The sequence below is a fragment of the Nipponia nippon genome, unplaced genomic scaffold (genome assembly GCF_047370975.1).
Source record: "Nipponia nippon isolate SJK-2023a ecotype South Korea unplaced genomic scaffold, ASM4737097v1 scaffold_2, whole genome shotgun sequence".
Taxonomy (NCBI): domain Eukaryota; kingdom Metazoa; phylum Chordata; class Aves; order Pelecaniformes; family Threskiornithidae; genus Nipponia; species Nipponia nippon.
The window spans coordinates 130,382,346-130,407,737 of NW_028262336.1; the positions used below are offsets into that span (position 1 = coordinate 130,382,346).

At 66.9% G+C, this 25,392-nt stretch overlaps 1 protein-coding gene across 1 annotated transcript in view; it reads right to left on the minus strand.

Annotated features, from left to right (window-relative positions):
* Positions 1-5,360: 5,360 nt before the first annotated feature.
* The window catches only part of PDE2A (phosphodiesterase 2A), a 58,254-nt gene continuing 38,222 nt past the window's right edge, over positions 5,361-25,392 (minus strand). The window contains exons 3-31 of the mRNA XM_087757315.1: positions 21,748-21,837; positions 19,877-19,965; positions 18,143-18,252; positions 17,423-17,478; positions 17,281-17,340; positions 17,021-17,180; positions 16,877-16,929; positions 16,329-16,403; positions 16,147-16,188; positions 15,986-16,054; positions 15,709-15,839; positions 15,158-15,269; positions 15,031-15,070; positions 13,923-13,986; positions 13,761-13,839; positions 13,490-13,667; positions 12,318-12,430; positions 11,976-12,053; positions 11,651-11,773; positions 11,482-11,552; positions 11,243-11,365; positions 11,052-11,139; positions 10,882-10,929; positions 10,699-10,773; positions 10,428-10,527; positions 10,140-10,252; positions 9,825-9,863; positions 9,557-9,663; positions 5,361-9,373 (exon numbers count right to left, since the gene is read on the minus strand). Of these exons, the coding sequence (XP_087613441.1) occupies positions 9,151-9,373; positions 9,557-9,663; positions 9,825-9,863; positions 10,140-10,252; positions 10,428-10,527; positions 10,699-10,773; positions 10,882-10,929; positions 11,052-11,139; positions 11,243-11,365; positions 11,482-11,552; positions 11,651-11,773; positions 11,976-12,053; positions 12,318-12,430; positions 13,490-13,667; positions 13,761-13,839; positions 13,923-13,986; positions 15,031-15,070; positions 15,158-15,269; positions 15,709-15,839; positions 15,986-16,054; positions 16,147-16,188; positions 16,329-16,403; positions 16,877-16,929; positions 17,021-17,180; positions 17,281-17,340; positions 17,423-17,478; positions 18,143-18,252; positions 19,877-19,965; positions 21,748-21,837 (2,709 nt within the window). The 3' untranslated portion in view covers positions 5,361-9,150. The remainder of the gene's footprint in view (positions 9,374-9,556; positions 9,664-9,824; positions 9,864-10,139; positions 10,253-10,427; positions 10,528-10,698; positions 10,774-10,881; positions 10,930-11,051; positions 11,140-11,242; positions 11,366-11,481; positions 11,553-11,650; positions 11,774-11,975; positions 12,054-12,317; positions 12,431-13,489; positions 13,668-13,760; positions 13,840-13,922; positions 13,987-15,030; positions 15,071-15,157; positions 15,270-15,708; positions 15,840-15,985; positions 16,055-16,146; positions 16,189-16,328; positions 16,404-16,876; positions 16,930-17,020; positions 17,181-17,280; positions 17,341-17,422; positions 17,479-18,142; positions 18,253-19,876; positions 19,966-21,747; positions 21,838-25,392) is intronic.

Sequence of the window (25,392 nt, forward strand, 5' to 3'; positions counted from 1 at the left end):
CGTTCGGCAGCTGCCGAGCGCAGCCCCGCGGCGCTGCCGCCGCAGCCGCCGCCGCCGCCGCCTCCGCCCGCCCCGGGGCGGGGGGGCGGGGGGGAACACACGCGTGGGGCCACACGCGTGGAGGGGGGGGACACACGGGGGACACGGGGGGGCGTGCACCGCCTGCGCGCGCACGCGGGGACAGAGGGGGGGGGTGCGCCCCCCCCCCCGGGCGGGCACCCCCGCATGCACACGCGGGAGGGAGGGGCAGCCCCCGTGTGCACACTCGGAGGGTGGAAGGCGCGCGCACCCGCTCGTGTGCCCGCGGGCACGCACCTGTGCACGCGCAGGCAGGCCCACAGCGGGGGGGGGGGGGGTGCCTGCACGCACACGCGCGCGCCGTTGTGCACACTCGCACGTGCACACGGACACACACGCCGGAGCGTGTGCACGCACAGCCCTGTGCACACATACCCCTGTGCACACCTCCCAATGTGCACGCACCCCCGTGTGCACACACCCAGCCCATGTGCACGCACGCACCCGCCCATGTGCACACCTCCCTATGTGCACACCCACTCCTGTGCACGCACACCCGTGTGCACACACTCCCATGTGCATGTGCACACCCCCATGTGCGCACAGCCCCATGAGCAAACACACGTGTGTGCGCACACCCCCGTGTGCACAGCCCCATGTGCGCACACACCCCTGTGCACGCGCACTGCCATGTGCAAACACACCCCATATGCACACCCCCCACGTGCACACCCACGCATGTGCACACCCACCCACGTGCACACCCCCATGTGCACACGCACACATGTGCATACAGCCCCCCGTGTGCACACACACCCACGTGCACGCACCCCCCCATATGCACGCACCCCCCCATGTGCACACACCCATGTGCACACTCCCCCATTGCAGACACACCCATGTGCACACACCCCTGTATGCGCACCCCCCCACGGGTGAACATCCCCCAAGCCCCTGCTTGCAGACACCTACCCGCTTGCACGCCTGTGCACACCCACCCCCTTGCACACCCACGCCTGTGCACACCCCTGCCTGTGCACACCCACCCCCTTGCACACCCACCCCCTTGCACACCCCCCGCCTGTGCACACCCACGCCTTGCACACACCCCCGCTTGCACCCCCCGCCTGTGCACACCCATCCCCTTGCACACCCCCGCCTGTGCACACCCACGCCTTGCACACACCCCCGCTTGCACCCCCCGCCTGTGCACACCCATCCCCTTGCACACCCCCCGCCTGTGCACACCCACGCCTTGCACACACCCCCGCTTGCACCCCCTTGCCTGTGCACACCAGCTCGCGTGCACGCGTGCACACTCGCCCCCCCCGGGGGGTCCCACCGTGGGGTCCCGGGACCCCCCCCGCTCCCTCCCCTCCACCAATGAAGTCCAGCCCTGCCTGCAGGCAGCCCCGCCCCTCCCCTTCTGATTGGCTGCCTCCTCCCATTCGCCCGCCTCCTGCGACAGCGCAGCCAATCAGAGCCGCGGTGGGAATGGGACCCGGGTTATTCCCACGGGCCCCCTCCTGTGCCGGGCAGGAGCAGGCAGGGAGGGGCAGGAGCAGGCGGGGACAGGCAGGAGCAGGCAGGGACGGGCAGGAGCAGGCAGGGACAGGCAGGAGCGGGCAGGAGCAGGCAGGGGCCCCCCTGGGGCGTGGCACTTCCCGCCTGCGGCTTCGCAACCACGAGGCCTCCGGGGCGGGCAGGCAGGGCAGGCAGGGCAGGCAGCAGGGGCGGGGCCCTGCCTGCAGCACCGCAGGGTGTGGTTCCCCCCCCCCGCCCTGCCCCCGCCCTGTGGGGCCTGCCTGCACCGGGGGGCGGGGGGGCACTAGGGCCCTGCGGTGTGGTGCTGTGCGGTGGGGTGCAATGTTGTGCAGTGTGGTGCGGTGCGGTGTGGTGCTGTGCGGTGCAATGTGGTGCTGTGCGGTGTGGTGGGGTGCAATGTGGTGCTGTGCGGTGTGGTGCTGTGCGGTGTGGTGGGGTGCGGTGTGGTGGGGTGCAATGCTGTGCAGTGTGTTGCGGTGCAATGTGGTGCTGTGCGGTGTGGTGGGGTGCAATGCTGTGCAGTGTGGTGGTGTGCGGTGCGGTGCAACGTGGTGCTGTGCGGTGTGGTGGGGTGCAATGCTGTGCAGTGTGGTGGTGTGCGGTGTGGTGCTGTGCGGTGCAATGTGGTGCTGTGCAGTGCGGTGGGGTGCTGTGCGGTGGGGTGCAATGCTGTGCTGTGCAGTGCAATGCTGTGTGGTGCGGTGCAATGCCATGCTGTGCAGCACAACGTGGTGCAGCGTGGTGTGGTTTGGTGCAGTGCAGTGCAATGCTGTGCAGTGCGGTGCGGTGCAATGCTGTGCAGTGCGGTGCAATGCTGTGCAGTGCGGTGCAATGCTGTGCAGTGCAGTGCAATGCTGTGCCGTGCGGTGCGGTGCAATGCTGTGCAGTGCGGTGCAATGCTGTGCGGTGCAGTGCAGCATGGCACAGTGCAATGCTCTGTGGTGCAGTGTAATGCCGTGCAGCACAGTGCAGCGTGGTGCGGTGCAGTGCAATGTGGCATGGTGCAGTGCTGTGCTCTGTGGTGCTGTGCAGTGCTGGGCGGTGCGGTGCAGTGCAGCATGGCGTAGGGTGGGGTTATAGGAGGGGTTGGAAGGATCCCGGGCCCAGCTTGCTGCCAGGCCGCACCCATGGGTGCACAGCACCCAGCTGCAGGATTGCACCGATGGATGCACACCACCTTGCTGCAAGACTGTGCTAATGGGTGCACAGCACTTGGCTGCAGGATTGCACCCACGGGTGCACAGCACCTCACTGCAAGGCTGTGCTGGTGGCTGTACAGCGCCCTGCTGCAGGATTGCACCCACGGGTGCACAGCACCGCACTGCAAAGCTGCCTCGATGAATGCAAAGCACCTGGGTGCAGGATTGCACCGAGGATGCCCAGCATCTGGCTACAGGATTAGACCGAGGAATGCACAGCACCCGGCCGCAGGATTGCACCCATGGGTGCACAGCAGGCCAGGACGCAGCTGATGTCGGGGCTGGAGGGGCCACGGAGCGGGGGCTCAGCTCGCACCCCCCAGCCCCCCGGGGACCGGGACCCGCGCACGGGGCCCTGCAGCGGGGTCCCGGCTGTGCCCCCCCCCCCCCCCGCACAGCCCAAATCCTGCCGGGGAGTCCAGCACTGGGGGCACTGGGAGCACTGGGAGCGCTGGGTTTGCCCACAGCGTGGCCGCTGTGCAGGCAGCAGGTGCCACCTAGTGCTGGTGGCCAGCCCGCGCTGCCTGCTGCAGGCAGGGCCCTGGGGACACGGCAGGGGACCGGCAAGGCGCGGGGCAGCAGGATGGGGGCAGGGAGGAGGCGGGGGGGTGCTGAGCAGCCCCCCAAACCCGCCCCGGCTCCGGGAGGGGGCTGGCCCGAAGGCGGGGGACGCGCCGGACCCTTACCTGGGGGTGACTCGGGTGGGGTGCCCGGGGGGCGCCTGCACCCTGCCCGGGGGACACCCGCACCCCGTGGGGCCGCCGCCGCGCGGGGCACCCACCCCAGCGTCCTCCTGAGGACGGACAGACAGACAGAAAGCGCTGGCCGAGAGACACGGGGGGACAGCCCCGAGGCCGGGGTGAGGGGCGAGATGGGTGGCAGGGGGCCGCGGCACCCCACGTGCCCCCAGGAAGGCAACGGGACGTCGCCGAGGGCGCGGGGCCACCGGGGAAGCTCATGGCCGGGGACCCCAAATGCTGCCGGTGCCCCCCGCAGCACCGAACCCCGCGCCGGGACTGGCTCTGCGCTAAAGCCAACGCGCAAGATTTGATCCCGGGGCTGGCTCTGGGCTCTGCTGCGGGTTTAACCGTGGCCAGGAGCGGGGGGGGGGGGGTGCTTGACAGTTTTTGCAGTTTTGCACCCCGATTTCAGCAGCTCTCCCAGCACCGGCACGTGCCAGCGTCGAAGCCTCCGGGGCATTTTCCTCCGGCCTTAAACGCCGCTGCCCGGGATGAAGGCATCGGTGCGGGCTGGGATGAAGGCACCAGCACCACCCGGGATGAAGGCACTGGTGCGGGCTGGGATGAAGGCACCGGCACTGCCCAGGATGAAGGCACCGGTGCTGTCCGGGATGAAGGCACCTGCGCTGCCCGGGATGAAGGCACCGGCGTGGGCCGGGATGAAGGTGCTGCGGTGATCCTGGGTAAGGAACCGCTGGTTAGCGGGGCGGCTCGTCGGGCCCGGAGCTGGGATGAAAGGCACAGCCCTGATGCGACGGCGATGGGCAGAGCTGAGCTCTGCTCGGGGCGGCAGGGAGGGCTGCTGGGCCTAGAGGAGCAGCCCAGGGTCGGATCCTGCCCCCCTGCAGCCCGGGGTGCTGGGCGAAAGGACCCACGGGGGACTCGGGGCACATCGTGGCCATGCAGCGCGGGGTCCTGGGCCGGCCACATCCTGCCCTCCTGGCTGAGGGATCCCAGTGCTGGTGGGATCCTGCGTGGGGTGGGGCTGGGAATCCTGTCCTGGTGGGATCCTCTCATCCTGTTGCATCCCAGCACAGCCCAGGACCGGGCTGGGTACAGAGGGGACCCAACTGGGGCCGGATCCTGACCCAGTGTCAGTCGTGGGGGGGTCCCAGCCCAGGGCTGGGAGCAGGGGCAGGGGCTGGGGGTCCAGCAGAGCACCCTCGGGCTCTGGAGCGTTCCAGGGGGTCAGAGTATCCCAAGGGATTGGTGCATCCTGGTGGGGCCTCGATCATCCCAAGGGATCGTCCTGGGAGGTGCAGAGCATCCCAGGGGTCTGGAGCATCCCAAGGGATCATCCTGGGAGGTGCAGAGCATCCCAGGGGTCTGGAGCATCCCGGGGGATTGGAGCATCTTGGGGGATCAGAGCATCTCGGGGGCCAGAGCATCCTGGGGGTCCAGAACATTCCAGGAGGGAACAGGGCATTGGGCGGGGGGGGGGGGGGGGTCCAGAGCATCCTGGGGGGCTGGAGCATCCCAAGGGATCATCCTGGGAGGTGCAGAGCATCTCAGGGGATCCGAGCATCCTGGGGATGCTGGAGCATCCCAGGGGATTGGAGCATCCTGGGGGTCTGGAACATTCCAGGAGGGAACACGGCATTGGGTGTGGGGGGGGGAACAGAGCATCCCGGGGGGCCGCTGCGTCCTGGGGCATTGGAGCATCCCGGGGGGCTGGAGCATCCCAGGGGGCTGGAGCACCCCAGGGTGGGTGCCTGCTGCCGCCCCGCGCGGCTCCGGCACGGTCAGGTTCACCCCCAAACACAAGTTGTCCCTCCCTGGTGCCGCTGCGCATCCTTGAGGACACCCCCGGAGAATCCCCTGGGCCCCCCGACACGAGGCACCCAGCGACCCGCCGCGGGGAGATCGACGTATGAAATTTATTTAGGAAAACCGAAACCCACCAAAAAAAAAAAAAAGAGGAAGAAGGAGGAGAAGAAGAAGAAGGAGAAGGAGAAGAGTCGTCTCCTCCTCGGGCTCCGCTGGAGCCCAGAACAACCAGCGCCGCGAGAGGGGAGGACAGAAAAGCCGGAGGAGGTTTTGCACGCCCGCGCACGCCTGTGCACGCTCATGGGGGAGCCGGGCCGAGTGCCGGCCGCGCTCCCCAGTATCCACAGGGGTATGTACAGGGGCGGGAGCCGGGAAAGCATCGACCACCTACGCACACCAGCGGCGGGGGCTGGAAAAGTGGGCTACAGCTGGGAACCGGGCATCCCCGCGTGTCCCCCACGGCGTGGCACCCGGGATGCGGCACCCCAGCGCAGGACCCCCCCTCCCACAGCCATCGGCACCAGTTTAGGATGGCGAGACCCTGAGCCTGGATTGGCAGCGGGCTGGGAGCGGTTGTGCCCGCCGGCACGGTGGTGGCACGGCCATGCCGGCATCGCGCCGGGGCTTGGAGCCGCCTTCCTCCTCTTGCAGTTTGGGGAGTTGCTCCCTGCTGGGACCATCCCTGTCCCCCCGTGTCCCTGCATGGCGGTGTGGGGACTGGGGAGAAGGGCTCGAGGGGGGTCTCGTAGGCGAAGCCATGGGCCAGCAGCCGGACGTGGTCGCTGGGCGGGTCCTACCGGGGTTTGGGCAAAGCATCGCGCTAAAGGCATCTCCGAGTAGGTAAGGCAAAAGGAATTCAGTTCACTTCATCCCCGGGGAGCAGCTCGGCTTTGGGGGCCCCCGCTGCTCCCGCAGACACGCGCCGGGTACCCCGAGCAAACAGGCGAGGCGTCGCGTACGGACGAGAGGAACGGCCGCCCCACAGCCCAAATCCGGGAGGGACCCGCCGCGCCGGGAGCATCGCCGTGCCACGGGGACCCGCTGCGGCACTGCCGGGGCTGGGCGCGGGGATGGGGCGGTGAACGGCCCCATGGCTGCACCTGGGCTGCCCTTGACCCTGGTGGGACCGACCCTGGCAGGACCAACCTCGGCAGCGCCGGTTCACCGTGCCGTTTCCATCGCCTTCGCCTGCCGCGACGGCGAGCCCAGCAGCCGGATGATGCAGCCGGGGGGCTCAGCGCACCCCAGTCCCTCGGGACTCAGCATCCACCCTCATCCCCGGCCCCTCCTTCGGCTCAATCCCAACAAGGCGAGCTGCTGGCGGGGGGTCACCCTGCCCTGCTTCCCCCGCTCGTGGGTGTTTCGGGTGGCTTTGGTTGGGGTGACACAGACCTGGGTTGCGCACAGCTGGAGGGACCCTGCAGGGCTGGTTGAGCAGAGCCCCCAGGGCTGAGGGGGTCCTCACACGGTGGGTTGTGGGACTGGAGGGACCATGGGGAGGCCAGCAGGGCCCGTGCACGGTGGTCGGTAGGACAGGAGGGACCACAGGCCATCACCATCCATGCATGGTGGTCTGCAGGACCAGAGGGACCACAGGAGGCCACCACCATCCATGCATGGTGGTCTGCAGGACCAGAGGGACGATGGGACAATGGCAGGGTCCATGCATGGCAGTCAACAGGTCCAGAGCAACCACTGGAGAACATCACCACCCATGCATGGTGCTCGGTAAGACCAGAGGGACCACAGGAGGCCATCACTGCCCATGCACGGTGCTCAGTAGGACCAGAGGGACTACAGGAGGCCATCACCATCCATGCACGGTGGTCTGTAGGACCAGAGGGACCACAGGACAATGGCAGGGCTCATGCATGGCAGTCAGCAGGGCAGGAGCGATGGTGAGAGACCAGCAGGGTCCATGCATGGCCAGAGGGACCACGGGGAGGCCAGCAGGATCCATGCATGACACTAAGTAGGATCAGAGGGACCACAGGAGGCCATTACTGTCCATGCATGGTGGTCTGTAGGACCAGAAGGTCCATGGGAGGATGGTAAGGTCCATGCATCACAGTCAGCGGGACCAGAGTGACCACAGGAGGCCACCACCATCCATGCTTAATGGTCTGTGGGACCATGGGACAATGGCAGGGTCCATGCATGGCAGTCAATAGGTGGTCTGTAGGACCAGAAGGTCTATGGGAGGATGGTAAGGTCCATGCATGGCAGTCAGCGGGACCAGAGTGACCACAGGAGGATGGCAGGGTCCATGCATGGCAGTTGATGGGATCAGAAGGACTGCAGGAGACCATCAGGGTCCATGCATGGTGGTCTGCAGGATCAGAGGGACAGCAGGAGACCATCAAGGTCCATGCATGGTGGTCTGCAGGATCAGAGGGACAGCAGGAGACCATCAAGGTCCATGCATGGTGGTCTGCAGGATCAGAGGGACAGCAGGAGACCATCAGGGTCCATGCATGGTGGTCTGCAGGACCAGAGGGACCATGGGACAATGGCAGGGTCCATGCATGGCAGTCAATAGGTCCAGGGTGACCACAGGAAGCCACCACCGTCCATGCATAATGGTCTATGGGACAATGGCAGGGTCCATGCATGGCAGTCAATAGGTGGTCTGTAGGACCAGAGGGTCCACAGGAGGATGGCAGGGTCCATGCATGGCAGTTGATGGGATCAGAAGGGCCACAGGAGACCATCAGGGTCCATGCATGGTGGTCTGCAGGATCAGAGGGACAGCAGGAGACCATCAAGGTCCATGCATGGTGGTCTGCAGGACCAGAGGGACCATGGGACAATGGCAGGGTCCATGCATGGTGGTCAGTATGGCAGGAGTTGTGAAGCCACTGCAAGGTGGGGATGCTCATGGACATGTTGGTCACCGGTGCGGCCGCTTGCAGAGAGAAGGCTCCTGGGTGGGCACCATGGTGCCAAGCCAAAGAAACACCCATGCACTGGGGACACGGTGGGAACCGGACCCTCGGTGGTGTCCCTATGGGAGCGCAGCCCCCCCGTGCGTGCAAAGCAGGAGCCCCCCAGCCCTGGCACGCATGTAGCCCTTGCAGGGGACGTGGCTGCGTGGGAGCAGGCTGGGTGCGGGACACGGCTCAGCGGGTCTGGGGGTCCCCAGGGGGGTCTTTTAGCCAAGGGATGCTCAGCAGCTGCTGGGAAGAGGCAGGAGCTGCGGCGTGCGGGGGCCGGTCTGGCAGGACCCGGCAGGGGATGCGGGCAGAGCACCCCGATGGCCATGGCCAAGGCCATCCCGCTCCGGGTGCCTCTTCCCTCCTCCAGCCAGAGTGAGCCTCCTTCCGTGGGCCTGATCCTGACTCCTCTGTCCTCAGACCTCCCAGCCCCCCTCCCACAGCCTCATGCCCCTCTCTGGGGTCCACGGGGACTCCCCCGTGCCCTGCAGCCCCCACCCCCCCAGCGCTCCCCTCGCCAGCCTGCCCCGCGCCACCCTCCTCTGTCCCGCTGACCCCCGCCAACCCGCAGCCCCATTCCAGGGGGACGACCCCTCTGGGGGTGCTTCCACCGAGGACATCGTCCCCGCTGTCACCTCGTGGGGACAGGACCTGCAGCCTTAAGGCAGTTTAAAGCACATACATCCCCCAGCCCCCCCCGTGTCCCCCCTGTGTCCCTGGCCACCGAGGCAGAGTCCCAGCAAAGAGGGGTCCGGGGACCACCGGGTGGAGGGGACACCTGAATACCTGCCCCGGAGGGAGGGGACAGTCACCCACCGGTGGGGAAGGACCTCACCGTTGTGGTCCGGAGTCACTGATGTCCCCCCAAACCTCCTCCCGATGGGCTGGGGGATGAGGGTTGGGGATGCTCATGGCCCCCAGCCCTGGCCCGGCCCCCCCGTCGCCCCCTCACTCGGCCCCCGCCTCGGCCTGCCCCCCCTCGGGCTCCAGGCAGCCGTTGAGCTGGGGGTCAGGGGCCTGCGGGTCGTATTCCTCATCCAGAAAGTCCAGGGAGTTGTTACTGGGCAACCCCCGGATGGTGAATTTGTGGGAGACCTTCGTCCACTGCTCCCGGTTGCTGGCCACCCTCTCGTAGAGCTCCGCCGCCTTGGGGAAGAGGTCCTGCAGCAACCTGGGGGGCGGCACCCCATCAGCATGGGGCTGCACCCCCTTAGATGGGTGCAACCCCGCTCCCCCCATCCCCACGGCTTGGAAACCCCCCTAGCATCTGCAGGACCCCCTGCCCAGCACCCCGCGTCCCACCCTGTCGTGGGAGGGGGCTCCCCCCACCCCGGCGCCAGCCCTTGGGGCTCACTTGTAGATGGGCATGGCGATGTGCTCCATGAAGCTGATCTGCAGCTCGGGGATGTAGGCTTTCTCCCGGTCCATCATCTCCAGCGGGCGGTTGCCCATGGCTTTCTCCTGCAGCGGTGGCAAGGGGAGGTCAATGCCGGTGGCCGTTCCCTCCCCATTCCCAGGCAAGACCTCCCTGTCCAGCCTCCCCCATCTCATCCGAGCCCCCTCGGTGCTTGCCAAGAGCGTTGGCCAAGCCCAACCCTGCCCCAAGCCCTGGTGCTACCTACCAGGTCACCCTGGGAGAAGAACTCCTTGTAGATCAGCTCCTGCAAGGGACAGGCTGTCAGCACGGAGGGGTCCACGGCCAGGGTGACCCCCCCACCCCGCCTGCCCTCCGGACCCCTCGCCATGGCTGCAGGGGAACGGTTCTGCCTTGGGCAGGGACACGCTCCCGGCATGGAGGGGCTGCTGCGTGGTCAAGGGGTCCCTGCATGGAGGGACCCCCTCTATGGGGCACGATGCCACTGTGAGGGGCATGCGGATGTGCGGGTGCCGGGGGTGGGGTGGCATTCAGGGTGTCGGCCCCATGGCACGGCACTCACCGCGATCTTCCTGGTGGTCTTCCAGCCCTTGGTCTGGTCGGAGAGGTCGCAGGAGGTCATGAGCAGGCAGAGCAGCAGGCTGCGGTGCTGCTTGTTCTTGGGGTCGTAGCCCACTGCCGGGCAGGGAGCGGGGCAGGGGTTGGGGTGGGGGGCTCGGGAAGGAGCCCCACAACCCCCATCACCCCCTACACGAGGACTTTGGGGACAGCCGCGACCTGCCGTGCCGCTTCCCAGCCTTGGTGGGATGAGTTCCCACCACATCCCCAACCCCAAGCACAGGAGCTTCACCTTCTGCCATCTTCTGGAGGTCCTTGAAGATGCGCAGGTGGTGGGCCAGGTCGGTGGCCAAGATGATGTCCCTCATGAGGTCCAGCATGCGCTGGTAGTCCTGCAGGGCCAGGCAAGGCAGCTGCCGTCAGCGGCTCCGTGCCCCTGCCAGCCCCTGCATCCCAAGGGCCGGATCCAGGGATGGGGAGCTGGGGTCTGGAGGGGATGAGGGGGCTCAGCCCAGGCGGGGGGGGGGGGGGGCATGGGAGAGGTGCCAAGGTTGGGGGTTCACCTTGCGGGAGAAGTGGTCGAAGATGTTGCAGCCCTGGCTGTTGAGGATGGCGATGGCTTGGGCGAAGTGATGCCTCTGCGGGAGAAGCCGGGGCGGTGGGAGCAGGCAGGGTGCAGGCAGGGATGCTGCCCCACAGCCGGAGCCCCGGAGCGGGCAGGGGGAGGATTTGGGGGGTGACCTTACCTCCATGACGGAGCCCTCCGAGCTGTACAGAGCAGCCAGGACCGATTTCTGCAAGGCAGAGCGGCCGGAGTGACGGAGCCGCGGGGGCGAAGACCCCGTGCCAAGCTCTGTCCCCGTCCCCGTCCCCGTCCCCCCCGCCCGCGCACGTCCCAGCGCCGGGCTCGGCTCACCGAGGCCACCTGGAAGGAGTTATTGGTGCCTCTGTGGTCCAGGTCGTGGCACATGCAGGAGATGAAGAGGGCAAAGATCTCGATGTCTCTGGGGGGGAGGGAGGAGGGAAACTGAGGCAGGAGGGAGGGCAGGGAGAGCCCTGGCCGGGCCAGGGGACAGCGACAGGGATGGGGACAGTCCCTGGCCTTACTCCAGGTAGTTGACAAGCTCCAGGTTCTTGTAGAGCAGGTAGCAGAAGTGGGAGACGGAGAAGGCGTGCATCCAGTTGTGGTAGGGGGGGTCGCGGTAGCCCTTCTTCACCATCAGACAGAACCTGGCGGGGGGGGGACAGGGCCATGAGGAGGGGGGGTCTTCACCCCCCAGGGACCCCCTGCTTGCCCAGGGGTCCCACAGGTGGGCATGGGGACGGGGACCGGGAGGGGGACCCACCTGGTGAGCGTCTGGCGGTCCATCTTGTAGTTGTTGATGAAGTTCATGTCCTGCAGCATGCTCAGGATGGCCTGCAGAGGGGACGGCGTGGGTGGCAGGGGGCGACAATGACCCGACCGAGGGCAGGCAGGGGACGGTGGCAGTTGGGGACTGTCCCCGTGGCCCTCACCATGGAGGTGTCATCCTCAGGCAGCGAGCGTGGCGTGTAGGTGAAGCTGGCGAAGTTGGGGTCGATGGTCGACACGGGCTGGATGCCCTCGCTCAGCAGCTTGGTGTACTCATCGTCCGACACCTGCGGGAGCCATCGCCGGTGGCCCGCGCTGTGACCGGGTCCCCAGGGTGTCCCCAAGCTGTCCCCTGGGCCACATCAGCCCCGGCAAGAGCAGAGAGCCCTGGGGTGTCACGGCCACCCGCCCCGTGCCACCACCTCGGGGCACCGCGCTGGCGGGGGGGTCCCAGCTCGTGTCCCCATCCCCATCCCCGTGCCACCTCACCTTCATGTGGTACATCATCATCTCGTTGGCCAGGTGGCTGCGGTACTGCGCCTCGTTCACCTTCTTGTACAGCAGCGACTGCGGGGCGGGAGGGGGGTACGGAGTGCTGGGGGTGGGCAGGCCCCCCAAAACCCCCCAGCACCCCCCGGCCCACCCAGGACACCCTTGCTCCCCACGTGTGCCCTCCCCATCCCATTGCCACCACCGCTTGTCCCCATGGAACAGGGACCACACACACGTCCCCCCATCCCTGTCCCTCTGCGCTGTGGCCGGCTCTGGGGCAGAGCAGAGGGGTCCCCTTGCGCTCCCCCCCCCAGGTTGGGGACCCCCCTGGGCACGTACGTGGGCGATGCTGATGCCGCAGTAGATGGAGAAGGCGGTGGCCAGGTCCTCGTCGAACTTGCTGAACCAGGGGCCGTTGATCTTGTTGACCAGCTCTGCCACCCCGATGACCTCTGGGAGCAGGGGGGGGGACAGGGGGCAGGATCGTGCCCGTGTACTGGGGACAGGATTGTGCCCACATGCTGGGGACAGGATCGTGCCCGTGTGCTGGGGACAGGATCAGGCCCATGTACTGGGGACAGTGCTGTAACCATATGCTGGGGAACAGGATCGTGCCCTTGTACTGGGAACAGGATCGTGCCTGTGTACTGGGGACAGGATCGTGCCCACATGCTGGGAAACAGGATTGTGCTCGTGTGCTGGGGACAGGATCAGGCCCACATGCTGGGGACAGGATCGTGCCCGTGTGCTGGGGACAGGATCAGGCCCATGTACTGGGGACAGTGCTGTAACCATATGCTGGGGAACAGGATCGTGCCCTTGTACTGGGAACAGGATCGTGCCCGTGTACTGGGGACAGGATCGTGCCCACATGCTGGGAAACAGGATTGTGCTCGTGTGCTGGGGACAGGATCAGGCCCACATGCTGGGGACAGGATTGCACCCACATCTTGGGGACAGGATCATGCCCATGTGCTGGGGAACAGGATCATGCCTGTGTGCTGGGGACAGGATCAGGCCCACACGCTGGGGACAGGATCGTGCCCAAGTGCCGGAGGACAGGATTGTGCCCATGTGGCAGGGATGGGATTACGCACATGTTGGGGACAGTGCTGTGCCCACGTGCTGGGGACAGGATTGTGCCCATGTGCTGAGGACAGGATCATGCCCACGTGCTGGGGACAAGATCACATTCACATGCTGGGGACAGTGCTGTGCCCGTGTGCCAGGGACAGGATGGTGCCCACACGCTGGGGACAGGATCGTGCCCACATGCTGGGGACAGTGCTGTGCCCAGGTGCTGGGGACAGGATGGTGCCCACACGCTGGGGACACGGCCATGTCCACATGCTGGGGACAGGATGGTGCCCACAATCGTGCCCATGTGCCAGGGACAGGACCGTGCCCAGGCGCTGGGGCCAGCGCCGTGCCCTTGCGGGGTGCCAGCCCCGCGCCCACAGGCAGGGGGCCGGCGCGGTGCCCCCCACGCCGGTGGGGCCGTGCCCCCTCACCCTGGCTCTCGTTCTTGATGGGGAAGCAGAGGATGTTCCTGGTGCGGAAGCCGGTGCTGTCATCCACCCCGCGGTAGAAGAGCGGGTGGGAGTAGGCGTCCTTGATGTTGAGGATCTTGCCGGTGGTGGCCACGTGCCCGGCGATGCCCTGGTCCGCGGGGATGCGGATCTCGTAGCTCTGCGGGCACGGCGCGGGGGTCACCGGCACGGCCCGGGGTGGGACAGGACCCCAGGGCCCCCCCAAACTCCATCCCCTCGTCCCCACGCTCACCTCGTCGTCCACCACGCCGCCGTCAAACACCTTGGCCACCAGCTCGTGGCTGAGCCGGTCCAGCAGGAACACGGAGCATCTGCAAGAGACGCCGCGGCCGCTCGCACCCACGGGGGTCCCGGCGCCCACCCGCGCCCCCCGCCCACGCCAGGGCCCACTCACATCTCGGCGTTGCTGAGGTTTCGGGCCTCCGTGATGATCTCCTGGAGCAGCACAGAGACGTCGTCTGCGGGGAGGGGGGCAAGGGGTCAGGGAGCCCCCAGCCAGGCGGCGGCCGCCCGCCCCAGCTCCCCACTCGGGCGATGAAAGCAGGGGGTCTCAGCTCAGCCTGCGCCAAGGGTGGGCTGCGCCGGCACCCCCCCGCTGCGGGAGCACAGGGAAAGGCCAGGGAGCGCAGGGGGACGGGGTCTGCACGCAGCCTGTGCATGCATGCGTGCACGCTGAAGGGTGACGCAGCCCGTGCAAGTGTGGCGACAGCGTGTGCGATGCGGCGGCGTGCTCGCGTGTGGCGTGAACTGCAGGGGTGCAGGTGCGCAGCAGGGCGTGTGTTCCTGCAGCAGCGTGTGTGTGTGCGGCAGCGTGTGTTTGCCTGCAGCAGTGCAGGTTGGGCTGCAGCAGTGTGTGCATGCAGCAATGTGTGTGCGCCACAGTGTGTGTGTGTGCAGCAGCGTGCATGTGCGCATGCAGCAGTGTGCATGTGCAGCAGTGTGCGTGCATGCAGAAGGGTGTGTGTGCAGCAGTGTGCATGCGCAGCAGTGCATGCACATGCAGCAATGTGTGTGTGCAGCAGCGTACATGCGTGCAGCAATGTGTGTGTGTGCAGCAGCGTATGTGCATGCAGCAATGTATGTGCGTGCAGCAGTGCATGTGCAGCAGTGCGTGTGTGCATGCAGCAGTGTGTGTGTGCAGCAGCGCATGCTTGCATGCAGCAGTACGTACACGTGTACAGCAGTGCGCGCACAGCCGTGGGCACGTGTGCATCAGTATGTGTGCGTGCAGCTCTGCGTGGGCCTGCAGCAGTGCATGCATGCACCGCGTGTTTCTAAGCGCACGCCGCGCTCTCTGCTCACGCCACGTGCGTGCGTGCAGCCCTGCAGCACCCGTGCAAGCAAGGCTCCACGCGGGCTCGTGGCCGCCCTCCTGCCACCACCCTCCAGCAGGGCCAGGGCTGGCAGCGCAGGGGACAAGGTCCCCGCAGGCTGGGGACAGGGGACCCCGATGCCACCGTCCCCCACCCATGGCATGGGTGCTCCCTGCAGCGTGCACCTACCCAAATGCGTGAAGAGGTTCTTCGCCACCTGCAGCAGGGCCTGGCGGGGACAGAGGGGACGCCATCAGGAACCGGCGGGACACGCAGACGCGTGTGCCCGGCGTGACACGGCCCCGCGGGCGCTCACCTGGCACTCGCACTTCAGCTTCTGCTCCTTCTGGAAGGCCAAGGTGCTGGTGAGCACCGTGGAGGTGTAGCAGAAGCAGTGCTGGATCTTGTGCTCGTCCGCCTCTGTGTAGCTGGGGGGGCCAGACCCCATGGCGGGGGGGACACCTCAGTCCCCTGTCCCCACTGGTCCCTACGCCACGCTTGTCCCCTCACTTCCTCCATGGTGACAATGGTCCACTACCCCCAAAGATGGATGCTCCACCACCCCCAAAGATGATGCTCCACGCCCAAAGATGATGCTCCACCACCCCCAAAGATGATGCTCCACGCCCAAAGATGATGCTCCACCCCCAAAGATGGATGCTCCACCACCCCCAAAGATGGATGCTCCACCACCCCCAAAGATGATGCTCCACCACCCACAAAGATGGATGCTCCACCACCAAAGATGGATGATGCTCCACCACCCCCAAAGATGGATGCTCCACCACCCGCAAAGATGATGCTCCACCAGCTCCAGCTCAGGGCAGAGGCAATGGGGCGAGGGCCGGATCCTGCCCCGCTGCTCACCTCTCCCTGCTCAGCTTGTTGAAGGCGCAGGCCAATGCCACCACCTGGGAGGTGGCCCGGCTGATGACGGGGACGCAGAGCATGGAGGTGACCTCGCAGCCCAACATGCTGCTCAGCTGCTTGTGTTCCTCCTGCGGGGAGGAGGCGAGATGGGGCCGGTATTGTCACCTCCAACCCCTCCCCGGGAAGCCCCAGGGGACACCGCGGGGGACACCATGTCCCCAGGGGCAGGAGGGGACACACAGTCCCCAGCCAAGGCAGGAGAGCTGGCACCCACCTCGCTGATGTCCTTCAAGGTGATGGACTTCTTGTCCTCCACCACCTGCCCCAGGCGCCCGAAGGTGAGCTGTGGGTGGAGGGGACGGGTGAGCCCATGGTGCCCCGCTGTCCCCCCCGCTGTCCCCCCCGCCCCTCGCCACCCCCCTGCACCCCGCTCACCGAAAAGCTGATCTCCTCCTCGAGGACGCGGTCCCCCACCACCTGGAAGAGATGGGAGGGGGGGGGTGAGCTGCCATGGGAGGGTGGCTGAGCCCCACGGAGCTGTGCCCGGGGGGTGCAACGGGACCCACGGGCCCCACGGCGGGGGGTTGGGGTGGGGGGACCGGCCCGGTGGCACCCACCTGGCAGAAGAGCTGGTGGTTGTCCTCCGAGACGAGCAGCAGGCAGCAACAGAGTGACTGGGTCTCCTGCTTCAGCTGGGGGCGGAGGGGTGGGGGTCAGCACCCCAGCCTGCCCCAAGCCCCCCCAGGGCAGGATCTGGCCCCTCCTCTGCCTCCCTGTGCGCAGGGCACCCAACCATGCCACAGCCAGCAGGGTGCCCCCCCTAGATCCTCTCCCCTGTGTCCGATCCGGTTCACTCTGGAGACTACTGATGGTGAGGGCAAGGCTGTTCACTCTGGACACTACTGAGGGTTGTGCAGAGCACGGGAGGGGGACCCACAGATTCTCTTTTAGAGTTTCTGTGGTTAAGGTAGCACTGTTAACTCTGAAGACTATTGATGGTTATGACAAGGCTGTTCACTCTGGTCACTACTGATGGCTGCGCAGCTGATGCTTGAGGTTTTTCTTTGCTTTGGGGGATTTTCTCTTTTTTTGGCAATAAAACAGGGCTCCCTGCTGTGCCCTGGGGCCGGGGGCGAGGCGGGGGGCCAGCGGGGCAGCTACTCACATAGTTGATGACCTTGAGCTGGAGCGAGGCGGCATCCAGGTCGTACAGCTCGCCTGCACGAGGGGCGAGAGCGCCGTGAGGGGCTCAGCACCCCGGCTTCCCCCTGCCCGCGCACCCCCCCGGTGCCCCCCGCCCCAGCCTCACCGCAGAGCTGCAGGATCTTGCAGTCCAGGTCACTGTAGCCGCTGTCGGGCGCCTTCTCGGGCTTGGCCAAGGAGTTCTGGGAGGAGCTGGTGGAGAGGCTGACCTGGGGCCAGGGCTGCAGCTTCTGCAGGGCTTGCAGGCGCCGGTACGCCACCAGGGTCTGCGAGGCGAGGCGTAAGGGACAAGGGACAGGAGGGCTGGGGGACAGGGGTGGCAGGTCCCCAAGTGCCGGGTCCCACGGCCGAGCCGGGGTCACTCACGTGTCTCTCCAGTGCACGCAGGTTCTGCTCATCCGAGTCGCTCAGCTGGCTGCAGTGTACCTGGGGGGGTTGTGGCGTGAGGACCCCGGTGTCCGGGCCCCGTCCCCGTCCCCCAGAGCCCTGCCCACGTCCCCGCGCTCACCAGGATGACGCACACCACGGCCCCGCTGTCTTTGTCCACCAGCGGGATGATGAGCACTGCAAGCCAAGAGAGGGTCGGTCCGGAGCGGGCACCGGAGGCAGCCCGGGGCTGCGGCACTGAGCCCTCGGGGTGCATGGCCCCCCCATGTCCCCATGCGTCACCCACCCACGCACCCAGCCGTCCTCCCACCCACCCCCCCCACATCCACCCACCCATCCATCCGTCCACCTCCACGCCTACTTGTCCCCCAGCACCCACCAGCCCCAATGCCCACCTGTCCCTCACCCTCCATCCTGCTTCCATCCACCTGTATGTGCTCCCGTCACCCACCCGTGCGCCTCTTGTCCCCTCCACCCCTCCATCCACCCACCCAGCAATCCGCCCATTCATGCACCCACCCAGCAATCCAACCACCCATCCACCCATTTATCCCACCATCCATCCCGCCAACCACCTGTATGCCCACCCATCCAGCCCCCACCCATCCATCCACTCACCCACCTACCAACTCTCTCATCCACCCATCCATCCACCCATCCATCCATGCATCCATCCATCCATCCACCCACCCACCCACCCACCAACTCTCCCATCCATCCACCCACCCATCCTTCCCCATCCATCCTTCTCCACCCACCCACCCACCCATCCATCCACGCCTATGCCCACCCATTCACCCCCCCACCCCCACAGCCCCCCCAGCCCCCCCGCAGCCCCCACCTTGCATGCCGGGGGCCAGGGGTGCTGCCAGGGCCCCCAGCTGCCGGCCGGGGAGCTCGGCGGGGGGCAGCCCCCCGCACTCCAGCCGCTTCTGCCTCCGCACCGCATCCCTGCAGCGACCGGGACAGGGACGCCCTGAGCCGCCGCCCGGGGGGACGCACCGGGCCCCGGGCAGGGCACCCGGCGGGCAGGGGGCCTGCAAGCAGGGGAGGGGGCAGGCCGCAGGGCCGCACAGCGCGCGTCGGCACGCGTGTCCCCTGCGCGCGTTCAGCGCCTTGCGCACGCGTGTGTGTCCCCTGCGCGCGTACAGCACCTTGCGCACGCGTGTGGCCCTGCGCACACGTGTGTGTCCCCTGCGCGCGTTCAGCGCCTTGCGCACGCGTGTGGCCCTACGCACACGTGTGTGTCCCCTGCGCGTGTTCAGCGCCTTCTGCATGTGTGCGTGGCCCTGTGCATGCGTGTGTCCCCTGCGCGCGTACAGCACCTTGCGCACGCGTGTGGCCCTGTGCACACATGTGTGTCCCCTGCGCGCGTTCAGCGCCTTGCACACGCGTGTGGCTGCGCACACGTGTGTGTCCCCTGTGCGCGTACAGCGCCTTGCGCACGCGTGGGGCCCTGTGCACGTGTGTGTGTCCTCTGTGCGCGTTCAGCGCCTTGCGCATGCGTGTGTGGCCCTGCACACGTGTGTGTCCTCTGCGCGCGTACAGTGCCTTGCGCACACGTGTGGCTCTGTGCACGTATGTCCCCTGCGCGCGTTCAGCGCCTTGCGCATGCGTGTGTGACCCTGCGCACACGTGTGTGTCCCCTGCGCGCATTCAGTGCCTTGCGCACGCATGTGTGGCTCTGTGCACGTGTGTGTGTCCCCTGCGCGCGTACAGCACCTTGCACATGCGTGTGGTCCTGCGCACACGTGTGTGTCCTCTGCACGCGTTCAGCGCCTTGTGCATGCGTGTGTGGCCCTGCACACGTGTGTGTCCCCTGCGCGCGTTCAGCGCCTTGCACACGCGAGTGTGGCTCTGTGCATGTGTGTGTGTGTCCTGCGCGCGTACTGCACCTTGCGCACGCGTGTGGCCGTGTGCACGTGTGTGTCCCTGCGCATGCATGTGTGTCCCTGCAGAGACGTGTGTGCCCCTGCGCATGCTTGTGGCCCTGCGCACATGTGTGTGCCCCTGTGCACACGTGTGTGGCTCTGTGCATGCATGTGTGTCCCTGAGCACACGTGTGTCCCTGTGCATGCGTGTGTGGCCCTGAGCACACGTGTGTGGCCCTGTGCATGCATGTGTGTCCCTGCGCACGCATGTGGCTCTGTGCATGCCTGTGGCCCTGCACACGCGTGTGTGTCCCTGTGCACACGTGCGTGGCCCCCTGCCACGGCAGTGCCAAGCTCCCAGGGAGCTCCCTGCAGGACAGGGATGGGTGTTGGAACAGGGATGGGACAGGACGGGGACAGGGCTGGGGACAGGGATGGGATGGGGACAGGACGGGACAGGACGGGGACAGGGATAGGGACAGGGATGGGGACAGGGATGGGGACAGGACAGGACAGGACAGGGACAGGGAAGGGGACAGGGATGGGGACAGGGATGGGATGGGAACAGGACGGGACAGGACGAGGACAGGGCTGGGGACAGGGATGGGGATGGGGCTGGGGCTGGGGACAGGACGAGGACAGGGCTGGGGACAGGGACGGGACAGGGACAGGACAGGACAGGACGGGGCAGGGCGGGGGCTCACCTGAGCCTCCCCTCGGGCGGCAGCTCGTGCGGGGGGTCGTCGCAGATCAGCCGGGTTTCCCCATCCAGCAGGTAGATGTAGACGTGCTCCTGGCGGGAGGAGAGCGGGCAGCGCTGAGGGACGGGGACCCCCCGCACCCTCGGCCCCGGCCACTGCGGCCCAGCGAGCCCCTGTGCCCCCCGGGCCCCCCGCCCAGCTCTGCGGGAGCCGGCCGGGGCCGGGGAGCGGCTGCGTGCCTCAGTTTCCCCAGGAGCACAGGGCTTTTCCAAGGCAAGAGCCACTGCCCCCACGCATAAACACACGTGCACAGCCACACGTGTGCATAAACACACGCGCACAGCCACACCTGTGTGTAAACACATGTGCACAGCCACATGTGTGCGTAAACACACGCGCACAGCCACACCTGTGTGTAAACACGTGCACAGCCACATGTGTGCGTAAACACACGTGCACAGCCACACGTGTGCATAAACACGCGCGCACAGCCACACCTGTGTGTAAACACATGTGCGCAGCCACATGTGTGTGTAAACACACGTGCACAGCCACACGTACACAGCCACACATGCATAAACACACGTGCACAGCCACACATGTGTGTAAACACACGTACATACCCACACATGTGCATAAACGCACACAAACACACGTTCCTACCCATACGTGTATGCAAACACCCGTACACACCCACACATGTACGAAACCACACCTCACGTGTGCATAAACACACGTGCACACCCACACATATACAGAAACACCCGTACACACCCACACACGTGCACACTCATGCACACACACGAATACAAACCCGCATACACACGCATGCACAGTCGTGCACGTGCATGCACACTCACCTGCACACACACGCGCCACACGCACCTGCGCACACGCGTGCATATACACACCTGCATGTGTGTGCATACAGACCTGCACACATGCTTGCACACACGTGCCTGCACCCCTGTGCACGCTCACACACGTGTGCACACCCGCCCGCGCACCCGTGCACACAGACCTGCTCACACCCACCCACGCGTGCACGCTCCCTCGCCCCCCCTTGCAGCGCCCCAGCCCTGCTGCCCAACGGCTCGGGGTCCCGGGGACCCCAGCCCTGCCCTTGGCCTCGTGGTGCAGCTGTGGCTCCCCGCGGTACGGCGCTGGTACGATGCCGGCCCTGGGCCTGGCTACCACCAGCACCCTGGGGCCACCACCAGCGCCAGGGCCACCAGCACCCCAGGGCCACCAGCAGCACCAGGGCCACCAGCACCCTGGGGCCACCAGCAGCACCAGGGCCACCAGCAGCACCAGGGTTACCATAAGCACCGGGGTCACCAGCACCCCAGGGTCACCAGCACCCCAGGGCTACCGGCAGCACCAGGACCACCAGCACCCCAGGGTCACCAGCAGCACCAGGGCCACCATGAGTGCCAGGACCACAAGCACCCTGGGGCTGCCACCAGGGCCACCCCCAGCACCAGGGCCACCACGAGCGCCAGGGCCACCATCACCCTGGGGCCACCAGCACCCTGGGGCCACCACCAGCACCAGGGCCACCAGCACCCTGGGGCCACAAGGGCATTAGGGACCCTGCAGCTCCGGGGGGGGTCCGTGCTGCTCCCTGCCCGCTACGGGGAGGTGGCCGGCGAGGCTCAACCTCAGCATCAGCCAGCAGAGAATCCCCCACCCACAGGGCTCCCCCCAGCCCCGGGGGGGGGGGTCTCAGAGCCCCAACAAACCCCCAACCTCCCCGGGGGGCTGCTCTGCTCCCCCCCCCAGCTCCCCAAGGCACAGCACCCTCCCGCCACCCCCGGGGTGGGGTGGGATGGGGGGCGTCCCCCCGGCTCGGGCCCCGTCGCGCCCCCACCTACCGCTCTGGGCAGGAGGGAGAGGAGGGCATGGCGGAGGGCGTCCCGCAGGCCCGAGACGTCGATCGCGGCCCCCAGGCTCAGCAAGGCGTCCTGGGGAGAGAGCAGAGCGGGGTGCGGGGGGTTACGGTGGCCTGAAGCCACGGCGAGGGGCACCGGGGAACCGGGTCCCCCCGTCACGTCCCCATGGCACCCCCCAGACCCCCCGTCACCCCCCGGGAGCAGCCTCCAGCGCCTTTTGGGGCCAGAACGTCCCTTTTTGGTCAATGTCCATCAGGGGGGAGCCGGGGGCACCCCAAAAAGTGGGGGAGGCTTCGACAGCGGAGGGTGGGGGGCGCACTGGGCTCAGCGCAGCGGCGTACTGGGAGCACTGGGCTGGAGAGCCGGCCCCGTGGCGGGGAACCGGGAGGGTGTCCCCAGGGAGATGAGGTTGCAGGATGGTGGCCGTAAGAACGGGCTTGGGGACACACGGCTCTGCACTAGCCACACCGACGTCTGCACGAGCCACACCGACATCTGCACGAGCCACGCTGATGTCTGCGTGAGCCATACTGACACCAGCGTAAGCCACGCCGGTGCCTGCACCAGCCGTGCCAATGCCGTGCCAGTGCCTGTGCCAGGCATGCCATCGCCAGCGCTAGCCATGCCACCCCCAGTGCTAGCCACACCAAATCTGGCACTAGCCACACCAACACCTGCGCTAGCCACATCAATGCCTGTACCAGCCAAGTCACTTCCAGCGCTAGCCTGGCCAAAACCTGCACTAGTCATACTAATACCTGCAGTAGCCACACCAATGCCTGCACTAGCCATGCTAATACCTGCAGTAGCCACACCAATGCCTGCACTAGCCACGCTAACACCTGCACTAGCCATGTCAATGCCTGCACCAGCCACGCCACCCCCAGTGCTAGCCATGCCAATGCCTGCACTATTCACACCACCCCCAGTGCTAGCCACACTAATGCCAGCACTAGCCATGCCACCTTCAGTGCTAGCCACATCAATGCCTGCACTAGCCACGCCATCACCTGCACTAGCCATGTCAATGCTTGCACTAGCCACGCCACCTCCAGTGCTAGCCACACCAATGCCTGCACTAGCCACGCTGACACCTGCACTAGCCACGTCAACACCTTGCCTCCCTCCAGGCGCTGCCGCTTCCTTCCTCATCCCCAGACTTTTTCAACCCTCCACGCACAGCTGAGCTCCTGCCCACGCTGCCGGCAGGGCAGGCAGGGCCGGCAGGGCCGGCAGGGCAGGCAGGGCAGGCAGGGCCGGCAGGGCCGGCAGGGCAGGCAGGGCCGGCAGGGCAGGCAGGGCAGGCAGGGCAGGCAGAGCAGCAAACCTGGCTGCCCTGCCCTTAAATATTTGCGTCAGCGCCAGTTCCTTTGCCTTAATAAACGGGGGGGCAGCCTGGATCCGCCCCCGCTCCCCACCCCACACCGCCCTGGGGCACCCGTGGGGTGCAGGGGACGGGGGTCCACGCTCCCCCCACCTCCCGTGTGTTTGCCAGAGGGTGCCGGGGCGCAACCGTGGCCGCCGCCGCGGCTCCTGCCAGACACCCAACGGGAGCCTCGCAGGCAGGAAAATTCCTGCCGTTCCCCTGCCAGCGCCGCCATAAATCACCGGCGGGGAAGATGAACGGAGTTGGATAAAGCGCTGAAAGCTCGCCTGAGGATTAACGACCCCACGGAGGGACGGAGGCGTCGGGACGGACGCACGGAAAAGCTGGGGGGAACAGGGCCCCCCCCCCAGCTCCATTCCTGCCTCCAGCCCTCGTCTGGGAGAGCGGGATAAGGATGATGTTATTACGGGAATAGGTGGAGGCCCCGAGTCGGGCACCAGTTAATGGCGCTGGGATTTGCTCTTCCTTCAGTCCTGCTTTTGCCGGGTGGCTCCAGGCTCCATCCCCGGCTGCACCGACCACCGGCCCCGGTGCCACGGCGGGGTCCCTCCGGGGACCATCCCCAACCCTGCACCCCAGGGACCCCGGCCGGGACATCAGCCCCTCGCCAGGGCCGTGACACCCGCCTGCCCCGGGAGCATCCTCGGCCGCGGGGCCGGATCCGGGCGGCAGGTGGGAGCATGGCCGGCGGCGGCAAGGGCGCTTCCAGCTGAAGACATGGGCGCTGGCTGTTATTCCAACAGGGCTGCATCTCCAGTCACTTACTCACACTGGAGACACATGCACTGTAGAATACAGCCAGACCTCTGCCGGGTGTCCGTCCTGCCGTCCCTCTGTCCTTCTGGTCCCTCCGCAGTGGCTCAGCATCCCCGCTGTGCGCAGGGAGAGACAGGGTAGAGCCCGAGCGGGACCCCCGGGGCTGCTCGGAGCATCAAATGCCGGTGGCACGCTTGGCGCGGGGATGGACAGGTGGCAGCTGGACACAGGCGATGGCTTTAATAGGGCTGGGAATCCGGGTCTGTCCCCGGAGCGGGTGGAAAAAGCTGCAGGAGCTAAAAAAAACCATCCCCAAGATGAAGACAGAGCGGCGGAGGCAGGCGAGAGTGTTGGCTGCACGGGGAGGAGGCGGGGGGAGCAAGGGTGGCCTGGGAAGGGCATCCCGCTCATCCCACTCGACCCACTCATCCCGCTTGTCCCACTCATCCTGCTTGTCCCGCTCGACCCACTCATCCTGCTTGTCCTGCTTGACCCACTCATCCCGCTTGTCCCGCTCGACCCACTCATCCCGCTTGTCCTGCTCGTCCCGCTCAACCCACTCATCCCACTCCCATCCCAGCTTCTCCAGCCCGGAGCGGGAGGTTTTGCCAGCTGCCCCTCGCCCCATGCTGCTCAGCCGTGGGGATGCTGCGGAGCTGTGGCTGGGGGCTCAGCACCCCTTCTGTTGCCAGGATGCAGCCCTGCTCCACGCCGGGCAAGGAGCCAGCGCGTGGCCGGGGCCGCCACCTCGGTCACATCCCATTTATTGCCATAAATAGTATTCCCCGATGGCCTCGGCCCGGGCCGATCCTGCGGCAGGCTCAGCCCGGCTGGGGCCCTGCTGTCAGCTCTGTTTATTGCTTTTATTTAATGACCCCACTTGGGAGCCGAAGCAACGAGTCCCTGCGGGCGCCCAGGGCACGGGGAGAGCTGGGAGCCACGCGGGGCACAGGGTGGGGGCACAGCTTTCCCCTCATCCCCCCGCCAATTCCTCCTCCCGATGGGGAAGGGGGTGCGGGAGGCGGTGATGTGCCGGGTCCCTGTGTTTGCCGGCGCACCCTGGGGCCGACATGCAAACTGGAGAGGGCATGGATGGGATGGGGGTGTCCCCCCTGCTGCCAGCATCTCGGGGTGACCTGGTGCAGGCAGGCTGCCTGTTCCTGCGGCTGCCTGCACGCACCCCCCCAGCCGCAGTGCATGGGGAGGGGGTTATCCCTGCTCCGGCTCCCACGGATGGGTCCCTACCGCAGGCAACGCGCAGGCAGCAGGCACCCGCCGCATCCTTCCCCGGCGGCTGTCGGAGAGCAGTGGGATGGGGGGCAGGATCCGTCCCCCCACACCCCCAAAGCGGGCAGGGAGCACCCAGGAAGCTAATTAAGGGGATAATTAGCCTTCCAAATCCGGGCACTTGCATGGCGAGCCCAGCTTGCTACACCATCCCGTGGGACGCTGCGGGTCCCCCATGTCTCGCTCGCTCCTGGCAC